Source organism: Colletotrichum aenigma (assembly GCF_013390185.1).
Source record: "Colletotrichum aenigma strain Cg56 chromosome Unknown KSG_Cg56_contig03, whole genome shotgun sequence".
Lineage (NCBI taxonomy): Eukaryota > Fungi > Ascomycota > Sordariomycetes > Glomerellales > Glomerellaceae > Colletotrichum > Colletotrichum aenigma.
The window spans coordinates 2,488,644-2,507,505 of NW_023500909.1; the positions used below are offsets into that span (position 1 = coordinate 2,488,644).

The 18,862-nt window shown below is 52.2% G+C and overlaps 7 protein-coding genes across 7 annotated transcripts; 3 read left to right on the forward strand and 4 right to left on the reverse strand.

The window, feature by feature from the left end:
• Window positions 1-94: 94 nt before the first annotated feature.
• On the reverse strand, window positions 95-2,226 carry CGCA056_v004648 (uncharacterized protein; the record flags this gene model as incomplete). Its single annotated transcript, XM_037319903.1, has 4 exons — window positions 95-1,030; window positions 1,080-1,647; window positions 1,700-1,799; window positions 1,848-2,226. 4 exons carry the CDS (start codon window positions 2,224-2,226, stop codon window positions 95-97), a joined length of 1,983 nt encoding a protein of 660 aa, XP_037181196.1.
• A 1,358-nt stretch (window positions 2,227-3,584) lies between these two features.
• Window positions 3,585-5,883, forward strand: CGCA056_v004649 (putative transcriptional regulatory protein; the record flags this gene model as incomplete). The annotated part of the gene is made up of 3 exons (XM_037319904.1): window positions 3,585-4,603; window positions 4,657-4,824; window positions 4,878-5,883. The coding sequence occupies 3 exons, from the start codon at window positions 3,585-3,587 to the stop codon at window positions 5,881-5,883; spliced, it is 2,193 nt and encodes a 730-aa protein (XP_037181195.1).
• A 54-nt stretch (window positions 5,884-5,937) lies between these two features.
• Window positions 5,938-7,913, reverse strand: CGCA056_v004650 (Delta-1-pyrroline-5-carboxylate dehydrogenase; the record flags this gene model as incomplete). Its single annotated transcript, XM_037319905.1, has 5 exons — window positions 5,938-7,057; window positions 7,130-7,198; window positions 7,257-7,546; window positions 7,605-7,712; window positions 7,773-7,913. The coding sequence occupies 5 exons, from the start codon at window positions 7,911-7,913 to the stop codon at window positions 5,938-5,940; spliced, it is 1,728 nt and encodes a 575-aa protein (XP_037182210.1).
• A 387-nt stretch (window positions 7,914-8,300) lies between these two features.
• Window positions 8,301-9,432, forward strand: CGCA056_v004651 (putative mitochondrial carrier; the record flags this gene model as incomplete). Its single annotated transcript, XM_037319906.1, has 5 exons — window positions 8,301-8,376; window positions 8,448-8,459; window positions 8,533-8,630; window positions 8,678-8,713; window positions 8,770-9,432. The coding sequence occupies 5 exons, from the start codon at window positions 8,301-8,303 to the stop codon at window positions 9,430-9,432; spliced, it is 885 nt and encodes a 294-aa protein (XP_037182211.1).
• Window positions 9,433-9,677: 245 nt separating this feature from the next.
• Window positions 9,678-10,833, reverse strand: CGCA056_v004652 (putative proline dehydrogenase; the record flags this gene model as incomplete). The annotated part of the gene is made up of 2 exons (XM_037319907.1): window positions 9,678-10,512; window positions 10,568-10,833. 2 exons carry the CDS (start codon window positions 10,831-10,833, stop codon window positions 9,678-9,680), a joined length of 1,101 nt encoding a protein of 366 aa, XP_037182208.1.
• Window positions 10,834-12,140: 1,307 nt separating this feature from the next.
• On the forward strand, window positions 12,141-13,193 carry get4 (Golgi to ER traffic protein 4; the record flags this gene model as incomplete). Its single annotated transcript, XM_037319908.1, has 2 exons — window positions 12,141-12,487; window positions 12,545-13,193. 2 exons carry the CDS (start codon window positions 12,141-12,143, stop codon window positions 13,191-13,193), a joined length of 996 nt encoding a protein of 331 aa, XP_037182209.1.
• A 119-nt stretch (window positions 13,194-13,312) lies between these two features.
• Window positions 13,313-13,960, reverse strand: CGCA056_v004654 (uncharacterized protein; the record flags this gene model as incomplete). Its single annotated transcript, XM_037319909.1, has 3 exons — window positions 13,313-13,416; window positions 13,475-13,549; window positions 13,615-13,960. 3 exons carry the CDS (start codon window positions 13,958-13,960, stop codon window positions 13,313-13,315), a joined length of 525 nt encoding a protein of 174 aa, XP_037182214.1.
• Between the last annotated feature and the right edge of the window lie 4,902 nt (window positions 13,961-18,862).

Genomic DNA, 18,862 nt, shown 5'->3' on the forward strand with positions numbered 1-18,862 from the left:
CATAATTCAACATTTACAGGGTGACAAATTTGACGCCTTTGCACAAAAAGACTTATCAATATCATCTGCATTCATCCAAGACCCCTTCTAATATTCAAGCTTTCATCTCCGCCTCAAGCCATGAGGGGATAGCAGGTGGCTTCTCCCACCCATCGAGGAATGCCTCCTTGGGGCCGCTCGGCTTCGCATAAATACCGGTCACGTACCAGACCGACTCGCCCTTCTTGATAGTATGTTGCAGCGTCGGAATGGTCGTGCGGTTCTCGACCAGGTTCGAGTTCGGATCCGCATTGACGAGGTTGGCTACGCGCTCGATGGAGCTTTCCAAAGCCTTGATGCCAACAGCGCCCTTGGACACCGCAAACGAGCCGTCACTGCCCTTGGCAAGGCCCTCTGGAGTGTTCGTGTCGTAGTTTCCAATAATTTTGGGAGACGTTCCCTCGTAAGTCTTCGCATCGTAGAGATCGAGGTAACGCCCATTTGTCGAGTTCTCGTTACAGATGGCAAAAGAGCCATCGGCTGTCATGACTTCGCGGCCGGCCTTGACATGATGGATGCGGAGATGCCAGTTCGGAGTCGATTCTTCCGGCGGAACGAGAATGCTCTTGATTTGAACATCGGGGAAAGGCTTCCAGGCTGACACAAGCACCGGCTTGCCATCTCTGGTCTCGATACCGGCATACTCTGAGCGTCTTCGGGTCTTCCAGTATTCGCCCCCATCGTCTGACAGGCCCAGCTGCGAGGCCAAGGCATACTGCTCCAGAGAAAAGAGGCCCGGCGGAACAGAATATGCGTATGAACTGGAATACGCGAAGCCGCCATATTTCGAGTGCGTGCCCTTCATGGGATAGCTGCAGGCTTGGCCGGAGGAAAGGAGCATGCAGTGTCCACCAATGTTGCTCATGATGTGGCCGGGCTGCTCGAGGGGCTTGATTTTGGGGATGACCGGCCATGCCTGTTCCTCTTCAGAGGTCCAGAATGGGTGGTCTTCGGGGACGGCTAGGCAGATGAAGGCGAGGCAGGCCCAGTACTACGAAAGTCAGTAACGGCATCTACGCCCCTGTGTGGGGGAAACTCACCGGGCTTCCAGGACTGTTGTAGTTCTCTGCCATGTACATGTTCGGGTACGAATAGCCAATGGACAGCGTCCCACTTGGCGTCCACATGCCGTGCTGCGTCTGCCACCACCTCAAATGTCGCATCACGATGCCCTTCACCATACCCCAAGTCAAGGGCTCAGGCAGCTCAACACCGGCATAAGCGAGCGCGCCCCAGAACGACACCATAGCGAAACGGTATCCTACACTGCGACCGAAGGGAATCGCGCGGCCCTCCTCGTCAAAGTAGTGCACGAGGTCCAGCGCAACCTGCTGTGCCCGCCGTCGGAATTCCGCAGCCCGCTCGGGCTCATCCTCATCGGCGAGCTTCGCGTATAGGAGTTGGAGGAACTGGATGGCGAAGCTGGAGGAGTAGTAGTCCATCATGTGAATGCCCTCGGGGCCGTCGTTGGACCAGCCGCCGCCTCGGTAGAATGTGTTGAGATGCTCAATGTCGGCGTCGAGACGTTCTTTGGAGAACTTTCCGCCGTTCTTCTTGAGGCCTAGATTAGCGAAGACGCGGAACCAGAGCCAATTGGTGTTTGGCATGCTGATGTCGTCTTAGTAAATGTCTCGGGGCCCATGGAAGCGTCACGGCTTACTTTTTCTCGTTGATCGAGTTTCCGAGCCAGTTCTCTACGTTGCCCCGTTCATTTTCGGAGAGACCATCCCAAATGACGGGTGCGACTGCGAGTGAGAAGCCTATGATCCATTAGCCCGTGTATTCCACCTTACGACCACGGACCTCACCAAAAGGGCACATTTCAACCATGCGCTGGTCATTGTCTCTCGGGTATCCCCAGTACTCAGGGTTCTCTGGATCAGTTCCAGACTTGATACCCTGAATCCACCACTCGGTGCCACGATACTCGCCTCCGCCGGCTAGGAGACATGCGAGACCCCACAGTGGGCGGCAGATTCCCTCAACTTCGGCAGCGGCCTGGTCGAACCTAACGGCCGTTCCGCCGGGACACTTGACGCGTGCCTTTTGCGGGGAGAAGAATGGCTCAAGCGGGTCGAGGAGGGTCCGGAGGAGCTCTTGCACCGATGCTCTGTCGGAGAGCTTCACTTTGGAGAATGGGTGGGCGCCATTGTAGCCCAGCACGAGGCCGGTCTTGGGTTCCTCCATGGCGTGCAGCTGGCAAATCACACGAGTTCGAAACCTTGGATAGAAAACTACGTGGGAGCAAACTGTCGACTGAAGAATGAAGGAGAAAAGAGACGAAGATGAGACGAGGCGGGGGAGAGCTTCAAGGTCACGTCCAGCATCCCACGTAACAACAACCTCGCTCTTGTATTACCCCGGCCTACATGACCCGTCACAAGAGACCAACACCTCATCCCGCGTAGACATCGGGCTAGCTGGGCGACGGCATGGTAAGATGGTGGGGCAGCCCTCGCACCAATGTCGTCGCCTGCTTGGAGCGAGGGTGCAGGATCGTCTACGGAATATTTATGTAGCTCGGTGCTTGGAGCGAGGAGCATGAGGGGCATCCCCCCTTCCTCCCGCTGATCAAATGTGGGGGTTCAGTGGGGGTGGAGAGGATGGCGGAGAGGTAGCCCATGTGGAACTCTCCTTCATGGAGGGGGGAAGTATTCGCGGCTAAATGGGAAATTTGGAGAGTTGAGGTCGGAGCCTAGCCCGGCCATTTCAGCCGCGGGTTGTCATGCATTGAGTTTGGGGCTTCGTTGCTTGCTCGCGGGTTGTCGGGTCGCAGTTGTGTGGGTGTGTGTCTTCGGTCGTCGCTTTTCCGACTCGGAACCGGTTGTTTCTGATTGCCTGGCGTGCGGTCTGCTCACTCGAGCTTCTTGGTAACACTTGGCAACGTCTTCCCCAACAACCGATGGAAGGGTGGCCGAGTTGGTTATGGCGCCAGGTTAAGGTTACCTTAGCAACATTCCTGGTGGGGCAACCCGCGCGAGTTCGAGTCTCGTCCCTTTCAGCTGCATTTTTGCTCTCATTCGCAATTACTGGAAAGAACGTCTTTTTTTTTTTCTGCCGTTTTTGTACTTGTGATCAATTTTCCTCTCGAGGATCGAACGACGTGTATTTTCCCGGGCTCTGAGCTAATAGATTGACCACCGAACGTAGAACATGGAAGGGTATTTTAGTTACCCACTCACTAGTGACCTGAAGTCCTCGCTCTTTTTATACTACATCGGCGGCGGTTGCGCAAATAGCAATCGGTACCGTGAGAAGCCCTCTACAATTGAATGCCATCGTTGAGATTCTTCAAACGAATCTCATGGACGCATTCATGTATTGCCAAACGCAAAGGTAAAGCAATGTAACGCTCGAAAGCTCGCCGCTAAGATGGGCGCACAACCGACTGATTAGGTAATGAAGCGTCGGCCCGTTGCTCATTCCAAATGATCCGTGCGCGAGTCGGGTAGTTGTCCCCCGTGGACACTGCCGACAAATTCTCCCTCCTTATTCCACTCCACGTATTGTTCGGCAACCAACCACAGGCCAACGGATCGCACACCATGCCGCCGGCTCCCTCATCACGCCGCGTCCGTCGACGTCGAATCGCCGAAGAGGACCGTCAGCGGGCCCCGAGAGCATGCACCCGTTGCAAGGCTCGGAAAAGCAAATGCATTGAGACACCATCGGGTATCTGTCAACGATGCCAGCAAGGGTCCTACGAATGCAGCTTCGAGCGGCAGGAAACGCCTACACCAGGACCACGAGATTTGGAAGCTTCGGCACTACATCAAACTCCACCATCGAATTTGACACCGACCTCGAACGCCGGACCTCTTGCCGATGGCCCAGAAGACCCTCCTTCGCGGCGGGATCTATGTTCCGATGGCGATGCCCCTGAGAACTTCATGTGGCCTCGCTTCCTGTCCCGTCTCAGGAATGCCTTCTACCTCGAGCCACATCCGTCACCTGCCGAGAGAGATATGACCAGACTAGAGGCCGATCTAGCATATACCTCATCGATTCCGAAGTCTGCGGAAGGCCTTCGTCTGCAAGCTGCCATCGGCTCCCTGCCGCCCTGGCCAGTAGCGGACTTTTTGGCTACGCTATGCATAATGCACGGGACCGACTGTTTCTTCTATTTCGACCAGCGAGAGTTTTTAGCGAAGTTACGGGAGTTCTACGATAATGATAGATCCCCCCTTCGCCGGGACGCCAGTTTTGTATGTCTGTTGCTCGCGGTTATTGCCCTCGGCAGTCAATGGACCCCACGAGCACGCCCGGAAGGCATAGATGCTCCAATCTGTCCAGGTGACCCAGGGCAAATTTTCGGCGATCATGCTCGCATTCTCATGGCCGATACTATGGACCGAGTGAGCATGTACTCCGTCAAGGCCGCATTTGTTCTAGGCGCCTATCTTATGCCATCAAGTGCCATCGGTGCCTCCTATTTATACATGGGGTTGGCACTGAGAAAGGCACTTATACTTGGTCTTCATCAGGAAACAGACGACCCTAGCATTCTTGAACATGAAAAAGAGATGAGACGCCGGCTGTGGTGGGCCATCTATTCACTCGAAAGGTACGCATTGGAGTGCAATGTTCAACTGCCGATTCAGCTAACTTCTGCGCCAGGACTCTCACCATTAAACTGAATAAGCCTAGATCTGTCACTCAAGAAATCATTACATCCAGGTTACCAAAGATGACGTCTGATGATCATCGTCAACCACATTGCAATGTTCCGAACCAAGTTGCCAACGCCGAGTTTGTCAAGGTCATTGACAAACTCGTAGAGCCAGCGTAAGTTAAAAAAGCTACCCGCCAAATCAACCACACTGACTTTGATGGCTCAGAAATTGGTCGAGCGATTCTCAACTTCCACTGGAGGAGTACTATGATCTTCTGAAATCATATAAGAACACTCACCTGACGGGTCTGGATTTGACAAATCTGGATCCAAGGTCCCCTCACTATCGCGCTATCTTCCATCTCATCCTCAACTATCACTTTGCATGGATAGCTATTGGCAAATCATCTGTTGTGGCAATGACTCGATTGTGTTTGCGAAAGACCCCCCCTCGAGATGACTACATGGACGAGATCAGACTCATGTCGGGCCCCTTCCGTTGTTGCAAAAAAGCTGCTAAAAAGATGCTCGGTCTTCTCGAGACCGCTAGTAACTCTGGAAACCTTGCACCTAGCTCCTTTACAGACTTTCAAGCCTGTAGTATCGCTACCATCATGCTTGTATTGATCGGTATCACATCGAGGGACCTGAATTATAATGCTCAGGTAGCATTCGGCCTGGATTGCCTCGGGAAAATGTCTAACATGCACACTGCTGGTCGCATGGCAATCAATTTTGTGAAAGCTCTCATGGCCATTGCCGAAGAAGCATATTCAAAGCTAAATATCGTGGATGAAGAATCGGAAGCCCAGGAAGCTCGAGAGGAAAGGTCATCAGAATTAGCCTACATTGCCTGGGCCGACTGGTTTTCCACCACCACGGGAGTTTCAGACGTCGCCCCTTCTGCATCTGGAGGGCTTCTGAGCAACCCAGCGACATCGGAATCAGGTGGAAGGCTGTGGGAAGAGGCTTCTGCGCTTCTGCAACTGCGCAATCGATCCACTCCGGTCATGTCTCGCCCTCCCCGAAGTCAACCAGGCCTCGATCCAAATCGCACTGGTGATGATATGTTACCGCCGCCGCCGCCGCCGCCGCAAACTACGGCAAATCAAAGAGAACAATCTGTTGCAACAGACCTCAACATCGACTTACAAATGTTCAACGAAAATAACCTGCAGCTTATGGGTCTCACTGGAATGGACATGTTGGATTTTGATTTTGGTTTCAATTGAACATGGCTTGCAAATTCGTCGCGATTTCCTTTTGTTCTAATATCTCGACTCTAATCAAGCCTCATTCGAGGGATATAGAACAGTATCAGCACCCACAAAATCCTCCTTCAGACTCCTGATGCTGGTGAAGCGTGCCAAAAGGTTGGTGCTGGTCGCCTTGTCATTGGTACCGCTGGCCCGGCCACCGCCAAAGGGCTGGTGGCTGACAACGGCACCGCTGCTCTTGCTGTTGATGTAAAAATTGCCAGCCGAATGCCGCAGGCCACTTTCGGCGGCCTCAATTGCCTTCGTATCGCGAGCAAACACGGCACCGGTCAGGCCGAACTGTGTGGTCGAGTCAATCACAGGAAGCAGCTCCTCGTACTTCTCATCGGGGTAGACGTAGACAGACAGGATCGGGCCGAAGAATTCCGTCTTCATCAGCTCGTTTGTCGGGTTCGTGGTTTGGAAGATGGTCGGCGATACGAACCAGCCTTTGCTCTTGTCCGCGTTACCTCCTGCCAAGAGCTCAACTTCAGGATCTTTCTTGGCCTTGTCGATGACTGCCTTGAGCTTGTTCCACGACCTCTCGTGGATGACGGGTCCGATGAAGTTGTCAACCTGTTCAGGCGAGCCAACCTTGAGCTTGCCAGTCTCTTCCAGAAGTGTCTTCTTAAATTCAGGCCAGACCGATTCAGCCACATACAGACGAGAAGTAGCCGAGCACTTTTGCCCCTGATACTCGAAAGCACCCCGGATAGTGTTCACCACAGCATTACGCACATCAGCACTACCGTGGACAAGGTGGAATTTCTTGCCGCCCGTCTCGCCGACAATGCGGGGGTAACTCTCATATCGCCCCTCCGCGACGGCTTGTCCCATCTTGCCGTACAGTTGACGGAACACATCAGTGGATCCGGTGAAATGGAGGGCTGCGAACTTGGGGTGCTGGAGGATGGAAGAGGTGATGGGCTCGGCTTCGCCTGGGATGAGCTGGATGACATTGGGTGGAAGGCCTGCCTCGAGGAAAATCTTGTGGAGGAGGTGGCTTGAGTAGAGGGCATAGTCTGAGGGCTTCCAGAGGACGATGTTACCCATGATAGCGGGGGCAACGGTCAGGTTTGCGCCGATTGCGGTGAAGTTGAAGGGGCTTATTGCGTAGACGAAACCTTCGAGGGGGCGGTACTCGGTTCGGCTGGGGAAGTCTAGTCAGCATAGATTGCTTGACGACTGGAGCACATATTTCTTGAAGCCCATTTTGACTTACTTCCAGACTCCAGCGTCATTCAGGATGTTTTGTTGCTTGTACAGCTCAGCGGCGTAATGCACGTTGAAACTATGGAGGAGAGTTATCAGCAAACTCGCACTGAGGGTATGAAGTAGCGGCCACCCACCGAAGAAAGTCGACAGATTCAGCTGCTGAATCAATTTCCGCTTGCCAAATGTTCTTGCCTTGTCCGAGCATCGTAGCGGCCATAATACTCTCGCGGTATTTGCCAGCGATGAGCTCGGCTGCGCGAAGGAAAATAGCGGCACGATTGGTGAAGGATGTGTCTTCCCAAGCAGTCTTAGCTTCCAATGCTCTCGTTATGGCTTCCTGGACTTGCTCAGGGGTCGTTTGCGGGTACTCTGCCAGAACGGTAGAGTGATCGCTGGGAATATGTTGCTTGGCGATAATTGCATCCTGTTCAGGGTAGCATTAGTAAGTGAACGACACCTAGAAGCAATTAGGATATAGAAACCTTTAATTGAGAGATATGAGATGGCACTTTGATAGGAAGCTCGCTCTTAAGTCGTGTGATGGCATCCTGAAGCTTCTGGCGCTCTACCGATCCCTTGCTGTATGATGGCTGGGTGCGACTATTAGTTTCCTTGTTTCATTGATTTTTGGAGATCTTTCGGAAACTCACATTGGGCTCATTTCGAATTGGAGGAGCCTTGAAAGTTCCAAAACCACTGGCATTTACATACGAAACGGGGCGCAGCGCTTGTGGTGATCGGGCAGCCCTGTTCATGGGGCTGGGGAGTTGTCGCAGCATAAGAAAAGTCATGACGGGCTTTGCTGTGCAAGTGGCAAACATGATATTACACTCAGAAATGTTCTACATAATTCAATGTGAGATTTATAAGATCTAGTGAGCGATATACATGCTTCGTATGCCGTGGGGTAGCTTGCCGACGTCGTCTGCACCTTACAGACGGGGTCGGCAGTGTGCCCTCACTCCCGGTGGCCAGCTAGCCGATCGCGCATACGGCCCGACCACGACCACCCCGCTCCGGTATCTCATGCCGGTGCGACCCCATGTGCCGAAGCACCGATAACGGTCGACGAGTTTCTTTGGAGTAAACGATTCATGACATTTTGGATGCGCATGCTGATTTTTCGAAACCTGCGAGTTGCTCTCGGTGCTGGTGTCCTCTGTCGCAGTGACGACAACATGGGCAACTCAATTCTCGAATCGGCCAAAGACATCACTGCCGGCGCGGCGGGAGGAGTCGCTCAGGTTTTGATAGGTATGAGTTCAAGTGCTCGGATCTGATTCTGACGCAGTATTTTAGCGAGCTCTTTTGCTGACAAGACTCAGGCCAGCCTTTTGGTATGTGTCAGGAAGAGGGCGCACTACTCCGGAGCCGTATAAGAGCAACACATTGACCCGTTGGCATCGACAGATCTGGTGAAGGTACGACTTCAAACCCAAGGAGGAGGAAATGCTCTGGGTCTTGCTCGAACGATCTGGGCCCGTGAAGGGCCGCTGGCGTTTTACAAGGTTGGTTACAAGATTCATGAAACTTGAACTTCATCTCATAGTATTAGGGAACTCTTGCACCTCTGATAAGTGTTGGAGCTTGCGTAAGTCTCAGTCTATTCCATCAAATATCATTGTCCTCTAAAGGCATTGCGTCCAGGTCAGCATTCAATTTGGCGCCTTCCAATTCTTTCGCCGGCAGCTTGAAGACTTCCGCGGGATAACTCAGTCCAACGGCATATCAATGTCTTTGTCCGACTTTTACCTCGTAGGCGGAGCAGCTGGTTTGACTAACAGCGTCATCTCCGGTCCGATTGAACACGTCCGTATCAGGCTTCAGACCCAGCCGAACGGTGCAAACCGCCTGTATTCAGGCCCATGGGATTGCGTCCGCACCATCAAGGGGCACTCAGGTATCAAAGGTCTCTACCGAGGCCAAGTTGTCACTCTCCTAAGAGAGTTCCACGGATATGGCATCTGGTTCGCAGCCTACGAGGGCCTGGTACGTTTCGTGATGGAGCGGGATGGCATCAAAGACAGAAAAGACGTGCCCAGCTGGAAGATCGCCGTCTGTGGAGGTCTTGCTGGGGAGGCACTTTGGCTTGGAAGTCACCCCCTGGACGTGATTAAGAGTAAGATGCAGAGCGACGGGTATGGAAAGAATCAAAAGTATGCGAACATGAGGGATGCGTTTAAGCAGACGTGGAGGGAAGGCAAGTTCAGGGCGATGTTTAGGGGTCTAGGTCCTGCTTTGCTCAGAGCGATGCCGGTTTCTGCTGGCACGTTTGCAACTGCCGAGATGGTCAGGTCTGCATTAGGTTGATTTGACAATACTTCCAAGAGAACCTCTATTTTTCTTGTGTTCGAGAGACTACTTTGCGTGTGGACTCTCATGCTCTGCACTACTGTCGTCATCGTTGTCTTGTCCCTACTATCGTCGTCAACGTCAACATGAAGGGGCGAACAAGACGTCACAGCAATGAAACGTTTTCAATGAAGCAGAGAACTGTACCAGAAAAGCAGGGCGGAAAGGGCTCAATTAATAAGAAGATTTGATTTTAATATTCGCTAAGGCAACACAGTGCTCTTGAGTCTCCGCCACACCTCTGTCTTCAGAGCGCTGAACTCAGACTTTGTTCGCGAGACGGCGTCCCGATTCTCAACCGCTCTTCGCAGAAGATATGACAGACAGTCGCCCAGCGAACCCCAACTCAAGCACTTATACACTTCCATCGGTGCCATTTCCTTTGCCCCCTTTTCTTTAGCCGTGATATCCGCCAGTTGCAACAGACCGAAGCTGACCTCATCGGCCATGCCCAGCAACTGTCCGTACTGAATTTTAGTTAACGGCTGCCCCATCTCAACTCGAGACTGCTGCAGCTCGTTGGCTGCGACAACACTCTGCTTGTTATGCGTTGCGAGGAAGAGCTCAAGCTCAGGGAATTTAGCTCCTCCACCCTTCCCAAAGTCTCGGTATCTCTGAGAAAGGAGTCCGCTCGCGACAGAGTTGTAGGAATCGTCCGTATCTTCCTTGGTGTCGTTGATAAGCTGCCGCGGCTCAGAGCTGATATATGCGCCGCGGACAAGCTTAACACCAAGCACGAAGTTGTCGTTGTTGGCTATCTCCATGTGTTTTGCCAGGACGTCCGGTGTGTCCTTGAGATATGCTTGATATGTGTTGTAGACTACAGCGCCTCTGCCGTTTGTGTTGAACTGGCGCATGAGATCAAGTGCCACTGCATCGATTCCAGGTTGAACCTTGATCTGCTCAGCGTCGACAAAGATGCGAGCCTTCCTTTCGACAGCCCGGGAGCATACTTCAGCGAGGGCTTCCGCCATCTGTTTGGGCAGGGGTTTCCCAGATGACAGTGTCTCTGACACAGCTGGTCCCGCGCCCGTGAGTCTAAAAGTCACTCTCAGCAACATGGCATTTTAGCAAGTCATGGCGGGGAGCTTACTTGAGAGCCAGGATATCACCTTCGCCAACCATCTCAACCGTCGTCAGTACCCCTTCTCGCCATGCCTCAATACCCGAGTCCTTCTCAGCCTCTGTCTCATTCTTTGCCTCCACCATGCCTTTACCAACTTCCTCCTCTATCCGATTGTCAACAACAATCTCCCGCGCGTAGGTGAGAATTGCCCCTCGGAAACCCATCCGCTTAATCTCGCTGATGGTAGATGTGACCTCGACTTGGTTCTCGCCGGCGCAAAAGTGATTGTACATGGTCTTTTTCATCAAGCCATGTAGTAACGGGTTCTTCTCAACATTGAACACCCAAAATCGAGGTGAGTCGTTGAGAAACTTGAGGACTCCCAGGGCCGGCGTCAGCAACAAGCTGTTGGATGAGATTGTTGCAACTAGAAGTGATCGCAACAAAACTTTGAGAGGCAATTTGGAATGTGGTGGTAGTACGGCCGGGGCTTTGGATAACTGAGACGCATGCCGTACGTGTATGCGCAGCGGGGTGTAAGCTGCACGGTGTGTGTTGAGGGTAAGGTGTCTGGAGCCAGAGCCAGTGGCCCGAAGATGGGAGGCAGGTATTCGGAACATGTTTTTCTCTGCTGTTTCGACTTTCTCATTGACGAAGCAGTTTCACTACCAGCCGTGAGTTCTTGAGACTGTATATACTAAGATGCATGATTCAAACGAGTTGGAGGAGTTGACGCACCTAGACGCCGGTTGATGCGGTTTCGGAGGGGTTGCACCGTAGCCGACTTCGGGCACTGTGCTGTCGGTAGCGTTGTCACATTGCCTATCAGTTACAACAGACAGGATAAATCTTGTGGGCGATAAACATGATCAATTAGCTGATTAAATTGAGTTTGATTCAAGTTCAAGTATTTACTTAAGACAACCCTACTCTGGTTGTCGCCGTCTGGCCATTCTCTCTCAAGGATACAGTCACAAACAAGCTCTCGCTTATGTCGTTCGCAAACTTTTCAAAGAGATTGAACACGGCAATGTGCCATATCATGAAAATGAACCCTAAGGGAACAATCAAAGGGGAATTTTGATCAACTATAAATTCAGTGTGCGACCCTTGAGGTAGAGAGTCTTCTCGTCATATAGAGTAATGTGGACTATAGTGAGCGCTGGACAGGAGAATTTCAGGTACAAGAACACAATGATCATTGAAGATAACCTCCAAACCATTGCTCGAATGCTCCGATTTGACGATCAAATGGACAACGCCTGGTGAAATCCATATTTTTGGGCGAATGATCCCATCTCCATCTCCATTGATGACCCACCATCATCTCCCTGCTCCATTGGGAATTAAGGTACTGGTCAGTGCGTCATCCCGCATCGAGCTCGCCGACAGGGTGCCGAGGATTAACCGACCTGAGCAAAAGCACAGGGACGCACTCCAAAGCTGAGGGGCTCAAGGTACCTGAAGCCCCACCATTCCAACACCGAACGCCAGCGAGCTCCAAAACCACATCGTCACATCTCACCAGCTTCACCTCCCTTTCGCCGCCACCCCTCCGATTCGAAATCCCAGCACCCGACCGACGTACCGTTCGCCCACCATGGCCGCCAAGGCAGACAAGATCGAGAAGATCATCGCGCGGCTGCAAGCCCGTATTGAGGAGGGCCAGTACTACGAGGCCCAGCAGCAGACTCGTGTGGTTGCTGCCCGCTACATCAAGGCCGCCAACTGGCCCGCCGCCACCGATATTCTCTACAATGTCGCCCAGTCACTGTTGAAGGCCGGCCAGGGTGGCTCGGGAGGTGACTTGTGCGTCATGCTTGTCGACGTCTTTAAGCAGGCTGAGCTGAAGCCCGACGCCACGAACAAGGGCAAGCTGCTTACGTGCTTGCGTTTGTTCCCTGCGGCGGAACCGACCAGAAAGAAGTTCGTGGGCGAGATGGTTGCGTGAGTGTTTGCTTGGAAAGTTAAAAAAGCAGATTTCGTGTCTAACTGGACATACAGGTGGTCATCGAAGTTCGGCGAGTACCCCGCCGGTGATTCCGATCTCCACCACGTCGCTGGATCACTTTACGCCGAAGAACACGAGCCCTACGAGGCAGAAAGACATTTGGTATTAGGTACAAAGGACTCGGCTGAGGTCCTCGCTCGCATGGAGTACGCTTGGTACAAGGAGGACGACTCGCACACCGCCCCTCTCTACGCCGCGCGCGCCATCCTCCCATACCTTCTCGTTGGCAACGTCCGCGCGGCCAACACCTCCTACCGTCTCTTCACCTCCGCCCTCAGCGACGACAACAAGGGCCTCGGCGTCCAGGATGTCAGCAGCAACAGCGCCGACCTGCGCATCTTCCCGGGTCTGCCCCTTCTCAACTTCCTCGGCCTCCTCCTGCTCGCCATCCAGCGTGGCACCCCGGACGTCTACAAGCAGCTCGTCACGAAGTACTCGTCTAATATCTCCGAGGTCAGCGCATGGAGCGAGGCTCTCGAGCTGATCGCTGAGATGTACTTTGGTATCCAGCGCCCAAGGCAGAGCAACCCGCTCATGGACATGATGGGCAGCCTGTTTGGTGGCCCTGGCGGTGGTGCGCCGCAGCAAAGACGCCCCGCCCCGAGACGTGTGGAGGCGCCCCAGGCTGAGGGACTTGACTAGATGTTCCAGTTGTTCGGCGTAGATGGCCATCGCGCATAGCGAGCGCGATCATAATGAACATACTTGGAACGAATGCGAATCCAGGCCGTAAAAGAACGGTTAAAGTTGGCTTGTGCCGCTCAGTAGCCACGAGGCTGCTCCGGCTCGGCCTCGTACCTCCAGTTGTCTTCGGAGAGGGCAGCAACCTTAGCCCGTAAACTCGCCTTCACGGCTTCGAGTAGCTCTGTGGGGATTAATCAGGACCAGCGCACCTCGGAGTCGTCAGATAGGGGTTAGCTTACCTTCAGGCTGCTCGCGAACGGCAGTGTGGTTGACCTGATGCTGCTTCACGGCCTCTGCAAGCCTCTGCCGCTCCTCTATACCAATAGTTAGCATACATAGCTCTATACCCTCAATGCGAAGCTTGAACGAAGCAACATACTCTTGCTCTCCTCGCGATCATCCAGCGCGGCCTCGTCCGCCTCGTCAAACACTAGCGTCGGCAGCTCGCCGAGTTCAATCTCACCGTGCTCATCGCGCACAACAATCTCAAGGGGCCCCTGGGGCGCCGCGCTGCCGTCGGAAAGCACATCGACATCAAGCCTCAGCGTCTCGGCCGAGTTGCCGGACGAAGAAGTCGGTGCCGTGGAAGCCATACCCGTCGGCGCATTCGTGTTTGCTGCTGTCGTGCCAGTCGGGCGTCTAGTCAGGCCTTGAAAGAGGTTGCGACGGACTGCGCGACGCGGGGCGCCGGGGGGAGGCGCCTGGCGCGATGTCCTGTCGGCCATCGCGATGGTTGTTTCTTTTTTTTCTCTCTCCCTAGATGTGTAGTTTCTTTTGCCGTCGCGATGGAGTGCTTTGCAGGACAATTTCGTTAAGACAAGTCAATTGAGTATGAACCAGGGATGACGGTGGATCGGGAATTGGGTATTGGTAGGGGTTTTGCTGGTAGTGCTGTGGTGTTTCCCGATGTTGTAGGCGTTGGCTCTGTTTACTTGGGATAGGCGTGAGGTCGGCCAGGCACCGCAGCCGTTATCGATACGATACAGTGCGATTTGTTGACCGTGTGTCATTGTCACAGTACACACACTGGACGTCCTTTGTGAGATGAAGAAGTCCTTCAACCTCAACCTCGAACATCCACTCCGTAATTCGAGACCGTCATTTGAGGATTCCGAATCTCTCATAATAATGAGTACGACTTAGAAAGTTTCCCACATTAATCATTAAGTGATCAAAATTGACTCTGCTCGGTACAGATTTGTCCATTACATCCCTCTCCTCTCAGATGAACGAGATGTGCCGCGTTACGGCCACTAAAAGCGCTTCTTAGCCTGCGAAATCATTTGCCTCAAAGCCTCTTCTAGCTCGGACTGCCTTAGCTCTTTGAGCTTTCTATGAGATACAACCTTCAGAACCAAGAAGTTCCATCTCTGAACTTCAGTCGAGGTTACTCTTTGAAACTGCCCAGTAACCGGCGCGAGCGCGCTTAGCCAGCTGCTGAGGGATTCCCAGGGGGCAGTAAAACGCCTGCTCAACGCATTCTCCGAGGGCAAAGCCACTTCAAGCCCCCAAATCTCAAGCATGGTCTGCAAGTCCGCGTAGAATGGTCCCTCTATATTACCTAACAGGCCATCTCCTTCATTTCGGAAAATCTGGTTGAACCCAAGTCTATTCCATTGAGGGGCTTGCTTCGTTTTTGAGAGTTGGTATCCGACGAAGCAGACTGTTTGGTCGGCACCATGCTTCAAGTACAGCTCCAGAAGTGGTTTCCATTTTGGATCTGTGTAGTCCTGGAAGAGGAACTTGAGCTCCGAAATCACCATCAAGGACATGGCCCACGGGGTCCAAGATGGAGAGGGCATATATGCTCGAACATCCGAGCCCGCAGCATGGTTGGTGTCGACTTGTAAGAAGCAGACGTTCCGCACTTCAAAATTTGAGGATGCTCTTTGTTCCAGGAGGAATCGCTTCATGGCCATGACTTTCTCCGATGTTGCACGTCTGTAACCACTGCGTAGCGCTGCTGAAGAAGAGAAAAGTAGCAGGCTACTGGCTCCAGTATCTCGGGTTTGGTTCCGGATCATGGTCTTGGTGTATTCAAACGCACCGTATGCTGCCGCCATGCAAAGTGCGGCCGTTTCGAACTCATTCGGCGTAGATGCAGTGATCCACCAGGTGATTAGTGCACTTCTAGCAGGTCTTTCAAGCCTCTCCCCCTTGGAAGTCAAGAACTCCAGTGTCATCTGCTTCAAAGACTGGATTTCTCCCGTGACGAGACATGAATCCGTCAGTTCTGAAGCGGCAGCCATGTCGAGCAACAGGTCGAGCATCGAAGATGGCCCCCCAAATCCGTTTTCATGTTGGTGACGATCTGTAGTATCTCCGAATGCCTCGGTGCTCTGATATTCTCGACATGGGAGTTGCCATTCCTGTTCGGGAACATGTTTCACGGCCGAAAGGAGTCCAAGAGCTACACCACGATAGGGACAAAAAGTTCCGGCCATTGCCTCTAACTCTCGCACGGTGATTGGCTCGTCCAGGAAGTCGCTGAAGGTCCGATGGACAAACTGCAGCTGATGGCAATATGGAAAATTACGGCCGGTGTAGAGGATTTGAACCAATCCCCGGCATCTCCCATTCAGTCGATGTGCCATTGGAACACATCCTAAAGTACCATCTTTACTCCCCAAGTTCTGTTGAAGCCTTCCATCGAGGAGATTGGTTTCGTACTCAGGCCTGTCGGCGATGCTGTCCAAGACTGCATGGACGTACACCCACATTTTTGGGCTCTCCATCGTATCAAGCGTCTTCATGACCAACAGTGTTCGAGCTGCTGCCTGCCGTTCGAGGCGATCAATCCCGCTCATCATGTAGTTAAACATGGAGTTAATTTCGGCCGGAACAGCGTCTAGTCTTTTGTGGAGTTGCGAAAGTGAGTAGTAATTTCCAATGCCAGTCAAGAGGGAGCGCATCACTAGTGTGACCCATATGAAAACGCCGTCTGCCTTCTGTACGATCAGTTCTGCAAGCCGATCGTATTCTGTTTGAAATTCGCTCAGGTGACGAGCTTGGGTGAATCTTTCATCGCTAGCGAACTGGTCGTGAACTACCCTCAGGATATCGTCCCGAGTCAGATCATGCAGTCTCAGCCAACGAGTTGGATCTGTTGCAAACGCCGCGAGGAACTCATTGTAAGGTCGACCTGAAACGCAGAGCTTAACACCTGGGACTGAACACCAACGTTTGAGATCATTGGCCAATCTCCAGTGATCTTCCTCGCATTCGTCAAGGCCGTCAATGAAGAAGCACATCTTGTTTTGACCGAGAATCTGCGGGTTGCTTAAAAGGTTCTTGAAGGCTGCTTGTAAGCCTGTAAGCCCAAGGTCGGATTCATGAATAGGAACTTTACAAGCCTTCTGCCACAGGGTCGGGAAAATTTGTTGCGTCAAATGAGGTCTTGAGCGGAGGACCTGCCATAAGATGCTTCGGTAAAGCCCTTTGATGCTTCTTTGATCTTCAGTGCCCGAGTTCCAGAAAAAGTGATGAATGAGGAGGAGGTCTTTTCCATCTGCGCTCGTCCAGGCCTCAAGTAATTGCTGTGTCATTGGATCTTGGCTGATGCACTTCATGAAGGTCGATTTCCCTGACCCAGCTTTCCCTGATATGTAGAAGAAGTCTTCCTTATACCGAAGCCATTCAGCAAATTGTTCTCGCCAGGACTGCCTTTGGAGTTTCTCCCTCATCGATTCGCTGGAAGATGCAGTTGTATTACGACCGGAATTCTCGGCCGTGTCATTTGAAGAATTGTTCCTTGTCGCTTGGTCAACGGGGGGCTTCCTGGCATTTATGGAATCTTCGGATACATCAAATCGTGTTTCCGAATAACCCAGTGCGGCTTGTGCCAAGTCAGCGTCTGGGTCATGCAATAGCCAACGGTAAGTTCCTCTGTGAGCTTCATCAATCGACCCGAACCGGAGCTGAAGTTCGGGGAACCAAAGGACATCCATGATCTGTTTCTCGGCACTGAGTTTTGTAATCCTGTCAGACAGTTCAGATAGGGCCCCAAGAATCTCCTGCAGGACTTCCCCATTGGTGGGTTGTACGGCGTCATCGTGGGGTGTCTTCGAACCAATAAGTGCAGCGAGCTGTTCGCGAGACTTTTGAACTTCGACCTTTATGTCCTTTAAAAGACTTTTATCCAATGGAGACTGAGCCGTTTTCATCTGGTGTTGATGCTCTTGGCTTTCCTCCCTGCGCAATAAATCAGTAAAGAAAGGAGCCACATTGGAATAGACAGACGAATACCTACCTCAACATTGATACAATATGGCTCAAAATTTGACTCCTATACCTATCAAGCCTTTTCTCCAATCTTTCGAGCTCCCCTTTGCGTCGCAAGGCTTTCCAAGTAACGAGAAAACTGTTGCCTCGCGAGCGAGGCGTCTTTCCTCTGATGCCCTCGACGAGTTGTTGCAATTCAGAGCAGGTTGCTTGGCAGTTTTTGGCAAGTGAGGCAAGCGCCTGCTCATTCACGGATGAGTTTGGTTTAATGGCTGGTGCGGAAAGTCGATTCATGTGAGCGGCGAGGTTCTCTGTGATGATCGCCATGTCTTGGAGTTCTGCTGGAAGGCCTGATGCCGACCGATAAACACTGGCAGCATCGCGGACGAGTTCAGAAGAGAATTCGATGAATTGGAGCACATTTCCAGCAAGACTCAATGCTGCCAGCGACTCCATGGCGATGACTGGGCGTCGGGATCATTTATCTACGGCAATGTTCATGAAGGAGGATCCGCACAACCACCGAGTGAGAGGGGAAATGGAAGTGGTATGGGTTGGTTGGAGCTGAGTGCGAACTGGCAGGTGTTAATCCACAAAATTGCAGCATGACCAATAATGTACAGAGCGATCTATCTGTTTTGGGAAGCTTCATACGCTGGCCGACAATCACGGCTTCGGCATATGTGCCTTTGCATTGGTGAGATAGGCATGTAACCGTATGCTTCCTTCTGATGCTTTTTGGTATTTTGCAGGTTGTCAAAGGGTAGCGAAACGAGGAACTCGAAGAATGCGAATCCAATCCGCCTTTTGTCGTGATGATCACAACTATCATGGAACCAGGTGACCGATTCCTGTCCACCAAAACAAGCAGCGTAATTTCTATTGAGTGCTCAATCGAGGTAGAAGAAAGCACGGTTAATAGGAGCGGAGCCAACATCCAAAGGCGTTCTCTCTCCGGTCAGTACTTGTATTGGACTTGAAGGACTACGCGATTCAGCCCTTTTCGAACACAACATGAACTTTCGCCTGGTATTTGATATTTGCACTTTGCGGCAATCACATACATACCTTTGCAAGTTGTAGTCAAATGCCGATCATATGATGAGTTCCCAGCTATGTCTTCGCAGGAATCCCTCATAAACATTGGCATCATGCGACAGACCATCAGCCTTTTCGACAAAAGGCACACCACAAAAAGCAAGCCTATAATCGCAAAATCGAAATCGAATATAACATCATAATTCATTGAACAAAGGGCATGTACTCGTCGAAATTTTTGTTTACAGAACCATCCTCGCATCGACATGCATGATTCCCATTACGTATCGTACATTAGAAGAGAACTCCCACACCATGATGAGTAGTAGACCATCAAGAAAAAAAAAGCCGTAAGCCCAAGAACCCAA